The sequence below is a fragment of the Pseudophryne corroboree genome, chromosome 6, assembly GCF_028390025.1.
Source record: "Pseudophryne corroboree isolate aPseCor3 chromosome 6, aPseCor3.hap2, whole genome shotgun sequence".
NCBI classification, from domain to species: domain Eukaryota; kingdom Metazoa; phylum Chordata; class Amphibia; order Anura; family Myobatrachidae; genus Pseudophryne; species Pseudophryne corroboree.
In genome coordinates this window covers 781,253,564-781,269,969 of record NC_086449.1, presented here as the reverse complement: position 1 = coordinate 781,269,969, position 16,406 = coordinate 781,253,564, and the positions used below count along the sequence as shown (strand labels likewise).

General features: G+C 45.8%; 1 protein-coding gene across 1 annotated transcript; it reads left to right on the top strand.

The window, feature by feature from the left end:
* The first annotated feature begins 756 nt into the window (after positions 1-756).
* On the top strand, positions 757-13,979 carry CCNG1 (cyclin G1). Its single transcript, XM_063928750.1, has 7 exons — positions 757-954; positions 3,012-3,275; positions 4,336-4,589; positions 6,382-6,460; positions 6,623-6,721; positions 7,481-7,684; positions 11,592-13,979. Exons 2-6 carry the CDS (start codon positions 3,012-3,014, stop codon positions 7,670-7,672), a joined length of 888 nt encoding a protein of 295 aa, XP_063784820.1. The 5' UTR covers positions 757-954; the 3' UTR covers positions 7,673-7,684; positions 11,592-13,979.
* The last annotated feature ends 2,427 nt before the right edge of the window (positions 13,980-16,406 follow it).

Here is a 16,406-nt window from a genome sequence, read left to right as displayed (position 1 = left end):
CTTACTCACACAGCTACCTCATTGCGCCTCTTTTTTTCTTTGCGTCATGTGCTGTTTGGGGAGGGTTTTTTGGAAGGGACATCCTGCGTGACACTGCAGTGCCACTCCTAGATGGGCCCGGTGTTTGTGTCGGCCACTAGGGTCGCTTATCTTACTCACACAGCGACCTCGGTGCAAATTTTAGGACTAAAAATAATATTGTGAGGTGTGAGGTATTCAGAATAGACTGAAAATGAGTGTAAATTATGGTTTTTGAGGTTAATAATACTTTGGGATCAAAATGACCCCCAAATTCTATGATTTAAGCTGTTTTGTAGTGTTTTTGGAAAAAAACACCCGAATCCAAAACACACCCGAATCCGACAAAAATAATTTGGTGAGGTTTTGCCAAAACGCGTTCGAACCCAAAACACGGCCGCGGAACCGAACCCAAAACCAAAACACAAAACCCGAAAAATTTCAGGCGCTCATCTCTACATAAAATATGCGGAAACTACTATTTCCATATGTATTATGGATCCAATCACCTTGATGAATAGGCCCCTAATCTGCCCAGAGAACACACCAGAACATTCTCTGTGTGTGCTACATGCAGTGCACATACTGTAACTACAAAGTGGAGCACAGGTAGTTATACAACAGGACCAGCAGGTGGCAGACAGTGACCATTAATGTCCATGAAAGGGGAGAATGACTGAGCTGTGTTACTGGGAGGCCCTGGCTGTGGGACTGGCTATATAAGCTGCTCTCCTGGGATCACTGCCCTTCAGTCGGTTGAGTACTAGAGGGGAATCTCTTCTTTGGGGTGGGGGAAGCTTCATTCACCGTTCAGCAGTTCTGTTCTTATGGAGGAAGTGTCCTTATAGGATACATTCAGCGATCAGAAGAGAACAAGTAACACAAAGTAACGTTCTGTAACTTCCTAAGAGACCGACCTCCCGCACCCTATAGAAGGTAAGTCCCAGGGGCAGCTTCTAGGGGGTCACTGGCAGATCTGATTATGTATTTGGTCTTTTATTACTGCTATTTGTGTCCAGCTCTAAACTTTTATTATTGTCTATTGATATTTATTATTGATTGTGTTTATTGATATAAATTATTTGTCATTCTTTGATCACATAATGTATTCTATTGCCATTCTCCAACTACGCATGCCATTGCTATTACGACTTTAGATTGTAAGCTCTTGGGGCTAGATATCAACCCGATCATACAAGTTGTTATGTATAGTTACTATTTGTTTATGTATTGTTAGCTGTTTACAGTAGATAACCTTTTATATACTTTATCATGAAACCGGCGTTCACGAATGCTTACAGGGGTATCGCTCACCTAGTGTTTTTGCGCCATATGGCGCAGGAGGCTTGGCGCAACTCAGATGCTCCGCCATGGGTAGCGATTCCTACTTTTTCCTAAATTTTATTCCCTGGTTCTGGTGGGTGCACCTATAGTTACAGCACAAATACAGTGGTGTCTGCCTGATGTGGGTCAGTGCAGGAGTCAAAAGTGTAGGGACTGCAGCAAATACAATGCAGCTTTATTCCAGTTTATTGGTGTGTTCTGCATACAGTAATAAGTGGCTTCATGTTCTGCATACAGTCAGGCCTCTCAGTGCATAGAGCATTTGCTATGTGGTGGGGACATGTCTTGGCTTGTCCTCTGGAGAATGGGCGTGTGATAGCCACACCCACCAACCCCTCCTCCTAATGACCCTATGTGGTGGCTGCTGCACAGTCTGCACCAGGCAGGGTGACACATGAACCAGGATCTTCCCTCTGATGAGGGCTGGGTCACTGTCAGTGTCTGGGGTGGAGGAGGGGGGTCAGTAAGTAAGCCAGCCCAGGGGTGTATGTGTCAGCAGCTGCCATCTGTTCACGGTTTGGTGCATTTGAATAGGCCCAGCTATGACGCTTTTTGGATTTCAAGCCTATTGAGCCAGTTTGTACAGCGAGCTCAGTGTCTGACACCAGTATGGGAAGCTCTGACTTCTGTGCTGTTATGGGAGATGCCTGTTTCCTTGGGAGACGGCAGTTATGGCTGATTAATATAGTCCACAGGTTCTCAAACTCGGTCCTCAGGACCCACACGGTTCATGTTTTGCAGGTCACCTGTACATTTTTTAAATGTGACAGTTGGTGATACACAGTGCAGCTGCTGGGAGACATGGAAAACGTGAACCGTGTGGGGTCCTGAGGACAGCGTTTGAGAACCACTGATATAGTCCTGTGAAGTGCTGTGTATGGGGGCATTATATGAATGCTGATAATAGTGTCATTTATAAAAATGTAGAATACATTATTTAAGAACAGTAATTTATGGAGCGCACGCACTTCCGCAGCGCTGGACAATGGGCGTGTTTCACAGTTGTATGTTTTGCAGTAGCAGCTGCAATGGTTGTTAAGGTCGCTTCTGCGAATGTACGTAGGAAGCGTCCTGTGCAAATATAGACTCCGCTTGGCAGATTTTGTGGTCCAATGCTGCATCAGCAGACTCAGCATCTGCGAAAATATTGCTCATCTTAGTAATCCTCGGGCTGGGCAGGATGGGCAGTGTTTTCACGCTGCTGGGGCCTGGAACTCTGCGTCAGAAGATGCAGAAGCTTCCTCAGCACGCCTACAAAATGGGGGCGACACGCCGCTGTTTTGTAAAACGGTTTGCGTTGCACCCGCTATCCCTCCCCCAAACGGCTGCAGCATAGTAGACAGAGGCTTGGGGGCACCGCTGAGCGACATTGCAGAAGGAGAATTGCATATGTGCAGATATCTCATCATTGATGTTCTGTGACGTGTTCTCAACATATTCTGGGGTCATTGTACTAAGCCTTGACGGGAGATAAAGTATCCAGCCAATCAGCTCCTAACTGTCATGTTACAGGCAGTGTTTGAAAAATGACAGTTAGGATCCAGTTGGCTGGTACTTTATCTCCCTCCAAACCTTAGTACATAGACCCCTTCATGCTCTAGATGGGTACAGAACGTCGCTGAGTCTAATTTGAACTCTTGCTTTTTTAGATGATTGACACGCTTGTAACATCAGAAGCTCAGGATCTCCTGTACCAGCTGAACTCACTCTTGGAGCAGGAACTCAAATGCCAGCCAAAAGCTTGTGGTTTGCGGCTGATTGAAACTGCTCACGACAATGGCCTCCGGATGACCGCCAGACTGCGTGACTTTGAAGTGAAAGACTTGCTTAGCTTAACCCAGTTCTTTGGTTTCAGTACAGAAACATTCTCCTTAGCGGTGAACATACTGGACCGCTTCCTGGGCAAAATGAAAGTAAGTAGTCTGAGGTGTTGAAAGAACATTGGGGGGTCATTCCGAGTTGATCGCTAGCTAAAAATGTTCGCTGCACTGCGATTAAGGGAAAAAACGGCAATTATGCGGCGCAGTGCGCACGCGCGACGTACTTTCACAACGGCCGATATATTTTTACACAAGGTCTAGTGAAGCTTTTCAGTCGCACTGCTGACCGCAGAGTGATTGACATGAAGAGGGCGTTTCTGGGTGTCAACTGATCGTTTTCAGTGAGTGTTCGGAAAAACGCAGGCGTGGCTGGCCGAACGCAGGGCGTGTTTGTGACGTTAGTCTGAAGTGATCACAAGCGCTGAGTAGGTCTGGAGCTACTCAGAAACTGCACAATATTTTTTTTATTTGCCGCTCTGCGATCCTTTCGTTCATACTTCTGCTAAGATAGACTCCCAGAGGAAGGCGGGTTAGCGTTTGCACGGCTGCTAAAAACTGCTAGTGAGCGATCAACTCGGAATGACCCCCATTATGCATAATTGTCTAAATTGGGCCTGGGCAACCTGTGGCTCTCCAGCACTGTGAAACTACAAGTCACAGCGAGCCCTGCCACAGTTTTGTTATTGGGAAATGCTAAAACTGTGGCGGGGCATGCTGGGATTTGTAGTTTCACAACAGCTGGAGAGCCACAGATTGCCCAGGTCTGGTCGAAATAGTGAGCATACACCCTGGTTGAGTAGGGATGGCCATCAATATGGTTGCCATTAATGGTTACCATCGATGGCAATATGATACGTAAGATGGTCATCCCTGTTCTTTCACTGACTGGCCTATGGGCCAATCAGGACATGGGGCATGGCTTCATGGGTGTCAGGGGGGCAGAGATATGCTCCATGTGCCACACGACACCTTGTTTAAAAAAAAAAAAATATTGGTTATACCTTGTCATCAATGGAGGGAATCCATTTAGGTTTCCCCCATCGTTGGCATAAGTATTCTACATAAACCATCGTCGATGGCCATCCCTATTGCTGAGACATACTGTTGTGCTTGTTGCATATCCTGATGTTTTTCTCTATCCCCTCGCCATCAGGTACAACCGAAGCACTTGGGCTGCGTAGGTCTGACCTGTTTCTATTTAGCTGTAAAGGCCACAGAGGATGAAAGAAACGTCCCCTTGGCGACGGATGTAATCCGGATAAGTCAGTACAAATTCACCGTGTTTGACATGATGCGGATGGAGAAGATTGTGTTGGAGAAGTTGGGCTGGAAAGTCAAAGCTACAACGGCGATACACCTCTTGCACCTTTACCATGCCCTGGTGTATGAGAACTTAACCAGTGAAAGGTATCTTATGTTCTTTTGCAGTTTTGATATTTTCCTGCATATAAATATATAGAATATTTTAGCAAGGGGCAGTGCACAATTAACCTCTGTATTCATATATGCTTGAGTTGCAAACAGGAATCCTAATTCTAAAACGGTGCAACAAATTACTTACACTCCTTTCGGATCGAAAAGGACCCCAGAGAATGTGTCGGGGCAAACCAGGTCACCCCGGGTCCTTTCTTGAAATTGCGAGGCTTCGACCACTACCAGGGTTATTCCCAGGTCTGGCCCGGGTCAGGGACGGATCTAGACTTTTCTTTTAGGGGGGGCGGTTTACTGTTTAATCTTGACTCCTCCCCTCTGTAGTCCCAACCCCTCCCATCTGCAATCCTAACTCCTCCTCTCTCAATTCCTGAAAAACTGAACTTTTTGAGTGAGACTGAGATAGTGCTTTGTGATTGTTCTATGTACATGTTACTGTGCTGTGGGGTAATGGTATTTATTAGCCCTAGTACCCACACACCTGCAAGTGAGGGGCATATGCTTTATAACCCTTGCTCTCCTGGCTCCTCTGTGCTGCTGTGGTATAAGCTGCAGGACAGCGATCTGCCTCAGGCTCTCCCTGGAGAGCTCTCTTCAGCTCAAAAGTGGGTGTGGCTATGACTGTGTTAGGGGGGGCGGTCGCCCCCTTCGCCCCCCCCCCCCCCCCCCCCCCCCTAAATCCGGCCCGGGTTGCCTGTAGTCTGAAAGGGAGTGTGCTCCAGGGGTTTCCGAACCTCGTCATGCTTAAATGGAGCCAATAGGTGGATCAGAAGCGCTGGTCCATGACACGTCAGTCTGAAACGTCCACTTTTGATGACCACAATGTTGTGCAGGGTGGTCACTGATTCAGTGTGAAAGGGTTGGACCCGGGTCCAAGCAGCAGTGTGCTTTTGCTAGTGTTCCTCTGGCTGGGGGAGGGGGTTGGTCATTATGCAGCTGCACTGCTTCTGATAGAGACGGGCTGCTGCTGCTGGACACGGTTCTGCTATCTGATACGCTGCCAGAATACGAGAGCTGGGCTCTGGATGGAGGAGCGCTTCATGTTTCTGGAGACAGCTGTGACTCCTAGGTGTCAGTACAGACATGGCTCTCCGGCAGCTGCTCCACTCTCCAGGCTGCAGGGTTTACAGACGGGACTCCCACTGAAGCTCTAATGTGGGGAAAATATATAATATAGGGCCTGCTTCTGAGTCGGTCAGATCTTGCGGATACCTGCTAACCGCTCATGCTCCATAGATTGCCCACTGCGCATGTGCCGCACCTTGTGCTGATGGCAAGCATCCGTGGATAGATCTGTCCATTAACAGACCACTCTTTCTGTGAAATGGGGGGTATCTGGGGGGTACTGAGGGGCATAAGCCCCAGTATTAATGATGATGGCTACAGACAAAGAAACTGCATGAGAGAAATGTTCTCCGCGTACACTGGCGGATTCTCGCATTAGTATAAGATGGGAAGCAGGGTGCTGCCGACATATAGGAAAACATTTCCTGTAGTGCTATGTAACTTTTACATGGAGAGCTCAATAGCAGCAGCCTGTTGTGTGCAGCTTGTGATTGGTCTTATGGCTCACGCAACTGGGGCCACTATAGAGAAGGCTCCAGCAGGGCTGCTAAAGGTAGAGTGCCTCTTAGGGTGGGTAAAAAAAGCTACATGGTAGTGTAGCTTTAAAATGTAATAAAGGCCTTACAGGGTTAATGTGAACGCTGACAGTAGGTTTCCTTTTAAAAAGTGCATTTTGTAATCTTTGTTTACTTGTATCTCGCAGGCAAAGGCTGTTTACTGTGGAGAGGCTGGAAACGCACCTTAAAGCCTGTCACTGCAAGCTGGGGTTTTCTAAAGCCAAGGTAAGTCTGGCAAGGGAAGTCAATGGATTAGTTTTGGTTTCAGGAAAATGCATCTATAGTAATCGCGTAATAGTAAATTCTATTTATGGAACATCTGTTAACAAAGGCACGTGCACTTTTATAGAAAGTCCCCTACAGAAACGTTCTCTTCTTCCTCCATAGCCTTCCGTGCTGGCACTGTCTATCCTGGTTGCAGAGATACAGGAACACAAGCTGTTTGAGCTGACGGAGACAATAGAATCTCTACAGAAACATTCCAAGGTAAGACTATGGGGGTCATTCTGACCCGTTCGCTCACTGTTTTTTGTCGCAGCCGAGCGAGCGGGTCCCTACTGCGCATAGCTGGGATGCGATTGCCTCTGCCTGATTGACAGGCAGAGGCAATCGCTGGGCGGGAGGGGGTGGAACGGCGGCGTTTGGCCGCCGTTTCGTGGGAGCAGTCCGGCCAACGCAGGCATGGCCGGACCGAATGGGGGGGCCGCAGCGGCAGCGTGACGTCACACGCAGCCGCTGCGGGCCGGGGAGCGATGAGTAGCTCCCGGCCAGCACGCTAAAGCTGCGCTGGCCAGGAGTTACTCTTGAAGTGCAAAGGCATGTTGACCTTGTTTGTGTCGACCTAGTTACTGTCGACCAATAGTGGTCGAGCTAGACACTGTCGACCCTATGATCCACAGCCCTAGCCACAGATAGTACGTTTTAGATTCCGGGAAATGAGTTACTACATTTACATTGTTGAGTTTTGGTTTTATTATTGCCTTTGCTTTAATACGTTATAAACTTAATCAGTATCTGTAAAATATCTTATTAGCTCATTTGCTGTAGTACCTCTATGGATAGGCTCTGCATTTGTAGGCTACATGCAAAAGCAGCCAGTATTTACCGTGCATGCAAATACATGCAATAAACAAACATGGTTTGTCCCGATCCACAGTTACTTGTGCTTTTTTGCTTTGCCTGGTGCTACTTGTATCTTTTCATGAATTAGTAGTAACTTTTTACCTGGCTTTTGTGTGTTCACAGATCAGCGCCAGGGATCTGCTGTGTTGGAGAGAGCTGGTATCAAAGTGCCTTGCAGAATATGCTTCAAGCAAATGTTCAAAACCGAATGTTCAAAAGCTGAAATGGATTGTATCCGGTCGCACGGCCAGACAGCTGAAGCACAGTTACTACAGGATAGCACATCTTCCCACAATCCCAGAAACCGTCTCCTAACGGCTACTGAAGGTCAGACTGCCGCTCAGCTGTGTTACTATAGTAATATATTGCTGTTTATTGGAATTATTTATTATACAACTGTATTCTAAAGGACTAGTCTTATAATTGGGCACTCCTGTCTACAGACCAGGTGTATTCAGCGTGCAGTCCTCCAGCTGCTGTGGAACTACACATCCCAGCGTGCCTTGCCACAGTTTTAGCATGCCTTAATAGCAAAACTGTGGCAGGACATGCTGGGGTGTGTAGTTCCACAGCATATGGAGGACTGCATATTGAATACCCCTGCTGTAGACTCTCCCGAGTAGTCTTTCCGTATGTACTAAAATCAGAACACACTCCTGCAGGGCCATTAAGAGCTCCGATAGGCCCAGGTATTGGGGGCGTGACGTCCCCTCCACAAAAAATGTTACGCGCTGCACCACAATCTTGGTACAGGGAAGGCTCTAGGGAGAGAGTGGACGCAGGGGCCCACCTGTTACACTTCTCTTTGCTCGTGAACACTGCTATGTATCTACAGTATATAGCAGCACAGCCGCAGTGGAACACCAGGCTTCTGCAGCAGCCTCCTCTCTCACCGCCCAATGTGCTGTTGCCGCCGTGCCGCTATACAGAAGCTGGCACAGCAGTAGTGTTACAGGAGGGGGTGATTGCTGACCCAAACCCCTTCAATAGACCCGGGCAAGTAGTACCCACCTCCACCCCCCTCCACATCTCAGCACTCCTGGCCAGAATGATATTATGCTATGAAAGCTTTTCTCATTGTAATGTACCAGAAAGCTAAGGCAGAAGGTACCGATAATGAAATGACAAATAATGGAAACTACTTGTCACTGGCTCACCTGCTATTTCTGAGCATGGCTAATGGGCTAGGAACGACGCTCTGGACTGTAGTTACCGGTTTTGTCCTGGTTATGTACCCTCTCCAGGACCTCTTTCTTTTTTCGTGACTTGGGGGGAGATGTAGCAAGCCTTCTAAAGTGGACCAGTGGAGGTGATGGTCTTAGCAACCAGATTCTAGCTGTCATTTATCTACTACACCTAAATGTACTAAGCAGTGATAAAAGTGGAGAAGTTGCCCACGACAACCAATCAGGCAGCGATGTAACATGTATCATTTGCATACTATAAAAATATACAGAGCAGCTGATTGGTTGCCATAGGCAACTTCTGCACTTTTCACTGCTTAGTACATGTCCCCCACAACAGTCTATAAAATGATAGCTAGAAGCTGATTGGTTTGTTATGGGCAACACCTTCACTTCTCTTTAGAGAGAATTAGAAGCATAGGCTACTTGGAGAGATGAACTTAAGCAGGAGTCATGAGGATTCACTCATGACTGGTGCGTTGTACCTGGCCACTGCACCCAGCAGGCTAGGCAAATATTTGAGAATTGTTATTACAGTACAACGTATAAAGTCACAAGGAATCAGTGACACACCGCAATGATTTCTACTCTTATGACTGTCGTTACTAAACATTGTAGTCTTCACTGGCTCTAACCCACATTACTCACAGTGCTAGTGATGTGAGAAGAGTAGATGAGTTGCCCATAGCCAGGGCCACCATCAGAAATTCTGGGGCCCGGGACTCACAAAATAGGCAGGCCCCACTCAAAAATAAATAAAAATAAACACTAGAGAGAGAGAGATCTGGCCCTGTCACAGGAGAGGGGAGAGTACACTGCAAGCTTCTATTGAAAAGTCTCTGCCAAAATGGCCGCCTCAGAGGAGACAGTTATTAAAGATACTAGAGGAGCCTCCTGTAGTATCTTTATTAACTGTCTCCTCTGAGGCGGCGGCCATTTTTGGAGGCACATTTACAATAGAAGCTTGCAGCGTCCTCTCCTTTGACAGTGCCAGAACTCGGTAATGAAAAGTGGGCGGAGCATCGCGAAGGCGGCATGAGCGGCCCGGGCCCTCTCCTCTCTGTCAGAGGCTGGGCCCAGGACATCTGTGCCCGCAGCACCCCCCCTGATGGCGGCACTGCCCATAGCAACCACTCTCATTTTATAGAATGTACTTGATAAATGCTAGCTAGAAGCTGGTTGCTATGGCAACCTCTCCACTCTTTAGGTTTGATATATTTCCACCAGTGAGCTCACATGTATCCATAGGAAATGTTTGGGTTTTTTTAATGAATATTGCTGGTACAAATTTATAGAAGTAGATTATTATTTGCCACCAATGTGAAAGAAGCGGTTTATATTCAGGGGCGTTTCAGCCACTAATGCCATCTAAGGAGCTTCGGGTCACTGTCCAAGGTGACGGCTCAGACACCGCTCTCTCATTCCATCCTCTCCAATGAATGAAAGCACCTCCTATACACACTGCCCTCTAAGTCATTTTATGGTTTTGGAGAAAATCCACTCCTGAAGATTCATGTATACCCCTCCCTGCCAATTTATATGCACTTGAATGTCTGTATTCTGGAGATGTGTTTTCACTAACTTTATCTCTCACCAAGGCTTAGTACATAGACCCCCCCATGGCACTTGGGGGTCTACGTACTAAGCCTTGGCGAGAGAAAGTGTATGGAGATAAACTAGCAACCAACCAGCTCCTGTCATTTTTCGAACACAGCCTGTATCATGGCAGTTAGGAGCTGATTGGCTGGTACTTTATCATTCTCCAAGGCATAGTACAGAGACCCCTTGCTATCTTAAAACATATGCGCTGACTTGGACTCAGTCGTGGATGTCTTGTGTTTTTTGCCACAGTAGCATCGCTGACTATGGGGGAGATGTACTAAGCCGGGGAGAGAGATAAAGTAACAGCCAGTCAGCTCCTAACTGCCATGTTACAGTTAGGAGCTGGTTGGTTGGCACTTTATCTCTCTCCAGTACTTAGTGCATCTGCCCCTTTATGCTAATGTTGCTGCTGAGCCCTTCCCTGGCGTACATCCATGTGTCCAAATGTGCAAGAATGGAGACTCCCCCTCAGTGTCTATAGACGTTGCATTACGGCCTAGTTCGTTTTTAGATCCGCCTCGATACCCCATGGGTAGTGAGCTGAAATGATAGCAGGCCGGGTGTGGAAGGGGGTGAAAAGAATTGAATACCGCCCACTGTGTCCTGAAACGGACCTTACATTTTTGCTACCGTGTGTTCCAATCTGTACTATGACGCTGTACGTACAAAATCGAGCCGCATTCGCGATGCACAGTCAAACATTGCTCCACTACGTTCGACATCGCCGCTACGGACAAAACAGGCCTCTAATCTATATTTCCGTATCTCGTATGTGAACAAAAGAGAGAAAATGCCGGTGCAGACTCTAAAAACTGACGCCCAGAACAATTATAATAAACTCTGCAATTTAACATGGAGTAAAATTAAGGTTCTTAGCAGAGTTTTTGCCCCAAAAATATGGGCCAATCTACCATGGCCAAGTGACCTCATCAGGAGGGTCTCTAACGTTCCTAAGGTTCAGGTTGAGAACGCGGGATGCCCAGCCCAACCACCCCAAGGCATCACACAAGTGAGAAGTAGCAGTGTAAATGTTAATAAGTGTTGCATTATTAAGAGGCATACGTGCCAAAAGTGTTACATACTGTATGTGAGAGGTATCGATTAAAGTGTTAAAAAGTGTAACATTAATAAAAAGGCAGTATGAGGGAAACATGTACTAAGCAGTGATAAAAGTGGACAAGTTGCCCATGGCAACCAATCAGCTGCTCTGTATACTTTGATAGTATGCAAATTACAAATGTTATGTCAATGCTGATTGGTTGCCATGGGCAACTTCTCCACTGGCTCACTTTTATCACTGCTTAGTACATCTTCCCCCTAAGTACTGAAAAGTGCTACACTAATGATGCCCCGAAACCATTCCTAATACCATCATATACATGTTTTGCATGCGTTTCGTATAAACTAATGCTGTTTTTGACAATATGTGATATTCTGTTTCCTCACAGGTTATAAGAGGACATAAGAACTGTGACTATTTATATGGACAATGGCGCATCTGTTTGGAATGCAAAACTCAACTGTGAACATGGCAGCTAGCTTTGAAGTTCTTTGACGTTTAAAAAAAAAAAAAACATTCAAAACAAAAAGAGTTTTAAGTACTAAGAGAAATATGCACAGGAAACCTTATTTTAACTTTTTTTTTTTCACTGGAAACACTTTGCAGTGTGCATGGAAAACAAATGTGAAATGCAATGCTGACTGAGATTACGTAGCCTAACCAACCAAACCCTGACTACTTCACGTTCACTCAAAGCCAAGAGGCCAATTCTGCAGAAGAAGCAATTTATGCAAAAGGCTGACGAAAGATTAAGGATAAAGTGAGGCCATCACTTATAGATTCTTTATAGTGTTATGACCATTGTCCCGGGGTACCTAAGCTTTCACTGTGGTCTTACATACAACACAACAAATGTCTTTTTGTTACAATTACATAAACCCAGCTGCAGTACTGGCTATGCAACTGTGTTGTAAGTCAGGACCGCAAATTGTTTTGTGCTTTTGAAACCCGTAAGCCTGAGTAATGCATTTATCTTGTAGTAGTGCAGTCACTGCTTGCTGTATGCTATAATCTTTACGTTTATGGGGGAAATGTATCAAATTAAAGAGGAGGGTTGCCCATAGCAACTCTTCTTCTAGTTATAATTTTTAAAGTACATTCTATAAGAGATAGGTAGAAGCTATGGATAATTTCTTCTTCAGAGTCCATGGTCTCCACAGAGTTAACCTTGGGTATGCTTGGTGGAGACCAGGATTCCACCTGCCCTCTTTAGATGGTTTGATACACATCCCCCTTAATTATGGAGAGGACTGATGCATGAAACTAGTGTTAAGTGTAATCTGTTTAGGGTTGGCTAAGGAATAAATGCAATTTCAGTTAAATACACTAAAATCTATTTAAATCTAGAATGTGCAACAGCCAGCACTTCAGCTGTTCCTAAACTATATATCCCAAGCTTCTTGGCAAATCATCAAGATTTATAGTTCAGCAGCTGAAGAACAATGTGTTGACTCTTTCTGACAGAGGGAAAAAAAAAAAGAAAAAAAAGCACTTTACTTGTTGAAAATGTTAAGATTAAGTTGCGTTGCCATAAGCTATGTTTATTTGTGTCTGTATACTTGTTTAGAGTTGAGAAACTCTCCCCCCCCAAAAAAAAAAAATAATAGAAGTTGCGTGTTTCGCTTATTTGAGTTTCAACCTAGTATTATACACATGTATTGTTGTAATAGTGAAAAACTCCCCCCCAAAAAATAGAAGTTTCGCAAAGTTGTGTTTCAGCCTAGGATTATACGTATATGTATACTTGTTTTAGTAGTGAGAAACTCCCCTGACAAATAGAAGTTGCGCGTTTTGCAAGGTTGAGTTTCAGCCTAGCATTATACACATGTTGGTGTAGCGTGCCTATAAGCTCATAAAACAAATGTGCCTTAAACATTGCAGTTGTCTACGCCTAACAAAGGGTTTTTTCTTTTAATTCTGCATTGTGCAAGGCAACTGTAGACTTAACATTTATTTTAAGTAAAATCTCCATCCCATATTCTCATGCCCACCGCATACTTGAAAACACAAGCCTAATGAACAATGCTTAATGATTCTGTATTTTGTAGCCTTCCTTCATATGCTGTAAACTGAAATGCGGGGAAGGTTTCTCACTAGAAGAGTTTCCACCCACTTAATGCCAAGAAGGCAATAAAATCCTCAGCCGACTTGTATGTCATTCGGCTATACCATCATTCAAGGAGACGGCCATTCTCCTGCCACATCTGCAACGGTCAGGTCAATTTCACTAGGGAATAGATGAAACTGAGATGAGATAAGGTAAGTAAGTGTGCAGGGGTCACCTATAGTAACACGAGTAACTGTTTCAAGGCACACAGACACACAGGTACAGTCTTTTCATAAATTAGGTCTTTTTTCATTTTCTATACACACGTATATACATGCCTTTCTATATTGTAGACACAATGGGTTCTATACCAGAGGTTCATGTCCAAGGTCCCAAAAGTGAAGCTAATTAACATTTAAATAGCACATTTTAGAGACTTTACAGGACGGCATGTGTGTTAATGAGGAGATACTGTATACAGTACAGCTTCCATAGAAGCTTATTAAACCTTATGGGAAATTGCTAAGTTTTTAGCTCTAGGACAGACTTATGGAATGGTCCCTGCTGCCCCCCGTAGTGAGCCGCAGATGCCCGTGCCTGGTTTAGCTGCTTCTGGATAGGCCTGTGTGTGCTGGAGAGCTACAAAACATGCCCGTGTTAAGAGGACAGCCTCTGTACAATGGAGTATAAGCAATGTACCTTTCAATAAACCTATTGAAAAGAAACAAATTTGTTTTTTGCTGTTTTTATTCGTTTAATAAATTCTGGCCATCCCGCTGCTATAAGTCCGTCATGGAAGCTATGCCGATAAGCCCCACTCTCTGCTGCAGTCACACTTGCCAACTCTCCAAGATTGTCAGGGAGACTCCCTGAATTAGTAGCAATCTCCCTGAATCTCCCCAATTACACCTTACCCACATTATGTAGCTGTTTGAAAGGGGGGATCAAAGATACTGTAAATACAGTACATTCAAACGGGGACCATCACTGCCATTTCCCTGCATTGGTTATAAGGCACATTGGGGCAGATGTATTAAGCCTGGAGACTGCATGCAGTGATAAATGCACCAGCCAATCGGCTCCTAACTGTTAATTTACATATTGGAGCTGATTGGCTAGTGTGTTTATCACCTTGCACTTATCACTGGTTTATCCAGGTTAATACATCTGCCCCAATGATCCCTATGGCCACATGCATTTTTGAATAAGGTTCCTTGGGGTCACATATACGGAAAGGATGTGATATGATATGCAGGCGGTTGGAATGCCAATGGTCAGAAGACTTAGCGCGGCATCCTGATGAAGAAAACCCTCCCCACAGCCTAACCCTAACTTCCCCACAACCTAACCCTCCCATCCGCTGCTCAACCTAACACACACACACACCCCCTGCAGGCTTGCTCTGACTGTCCTAACATGCTTATGATCGGGATTCTGACGTCGGCATTTCGTCTGGTGTCTCAGTTCCGTCGTCTACATTATGGGCGCATCCTATATGGAACCACTTGTAAAACACAATACACGAGCAAGCCCTAAGAGCGTTTTTTCAACAGCGAGTACTGTAGCTATAACTGCTTTGGGGCTCATTTACATTTGGATGCAAGTCATGTTTATGACGCATCTCTCGGATGTAGCAGTACACGTCCGCACTTACAGGTGTTACTGTCATACTCTCCCTGACATGCTCTTTCAAAAGAAGGCAAGTATGCCTCCAGTCAGTTTAAATATATATATATTTCTCTGACGTCCTAGTGGATGCTGGGACTTCCGTAAGGACCATGGGGAATAGCGGCTCCGCAGGAGACTGGGAACAAAAGTAAAAGCTTTAGACTAGCTGGTGTGCACTGGCTCCTCCCCCTATGACCCTCCTCCAAGCCTCAGTTAGATTTTTGTGCCCGGCCGAGAAGGGTGCATGCTAGGTAGCTCTCCTGAGCTGCTTAGAGTAAAAGTTTAAATAGGTTTTTTATTTTCAGTGAGACCTGCTGGCAACAGGCTCACTGCATCGTGGGACTAAGGGGAGAAGAAGCGAACTCACCTGCATGCAGAGTGGATTGGGCTTCTTGGCTACTGGACATTAGCTCCAGAGGGACGATCACAGGTTCAGCCGGGATGGGTCCCGGAGCCGCGCCGCCGGCCCCCTTACAGAGCCAGAAGAGCGAAGAGGTCCGGAGAAATCGGCGGCAGAAGACGTTCCTGTCTTCAGATAAGGTAGCGCACAGCACTGCAGCTGTGCGCCATTGCTCTCCGCACACTTCACACTCCGGTCACTGAGGGTGCAGGGCGCTGGGGGGGAGCGCCCTGAGACGCAATAAAACACTATAAAAACCTTATATGGCTAAAGAAATGCATCACATATAGCTCCTGGGCTATATGGATGCATTTAACCCCTGCCAGTTTTCCTGAAAAAAGCGGGAGAAAAGGCCGCCGTGAAGGGGGCGGAGCCTTTCTCCTCAGCACACAAGCGCCATTTTCTTTCACAGCTCCGCTGGAAGGACGGCTCCCTGACTCTCCCCTGCAGTCCTGCTACAAGAATCAGGGTAAAACAAGAGAGGGGGGGCACTATTGGCAGCTAATATAAAACAGCAGCTATAAAGGGAGAAACACTTACATAAGGTTATCCCTGTATGTATATATATATATATATATATATATGTGTATATATATATATATATATATATATATATATATATATATATATATATATATATATAGCGCTCTGGTGTGTGCTGGCAAACTCTCCCTCTGTCTCCCCAAAGGGCTCGTGGGGTCCTGTCCTCTTTCAGAGCATTCCCTGTGTGTGTGCTGGGTGTCGGTACGATTGTGTCGACATGTATGAGGAGGAAAATGATGTGGAAGCAGAGCAATTGCCTGTGTTAGTGATGTCACCCCCTAGGGAGTCGACACCTGACTGGATGGTCGTATTTAAAGAATTACGTGACAATGTCAGCACTTTGCAAAAAACTGTTGACGACATGAGACAGCCGGCAAATCAATTAGTGCCTGTTCAGGCGTCTCAGACACCGTCAGGGGCGCTAAAACGCCCGTTACCTCAGATGGTCGACACAGACCCAGACACGGATACTGAATCCAGTGTCGACGGTGAGGAGACAAACGTAATGTCCAGTAGGGCCACACGTTACATGATCACGGCAATGA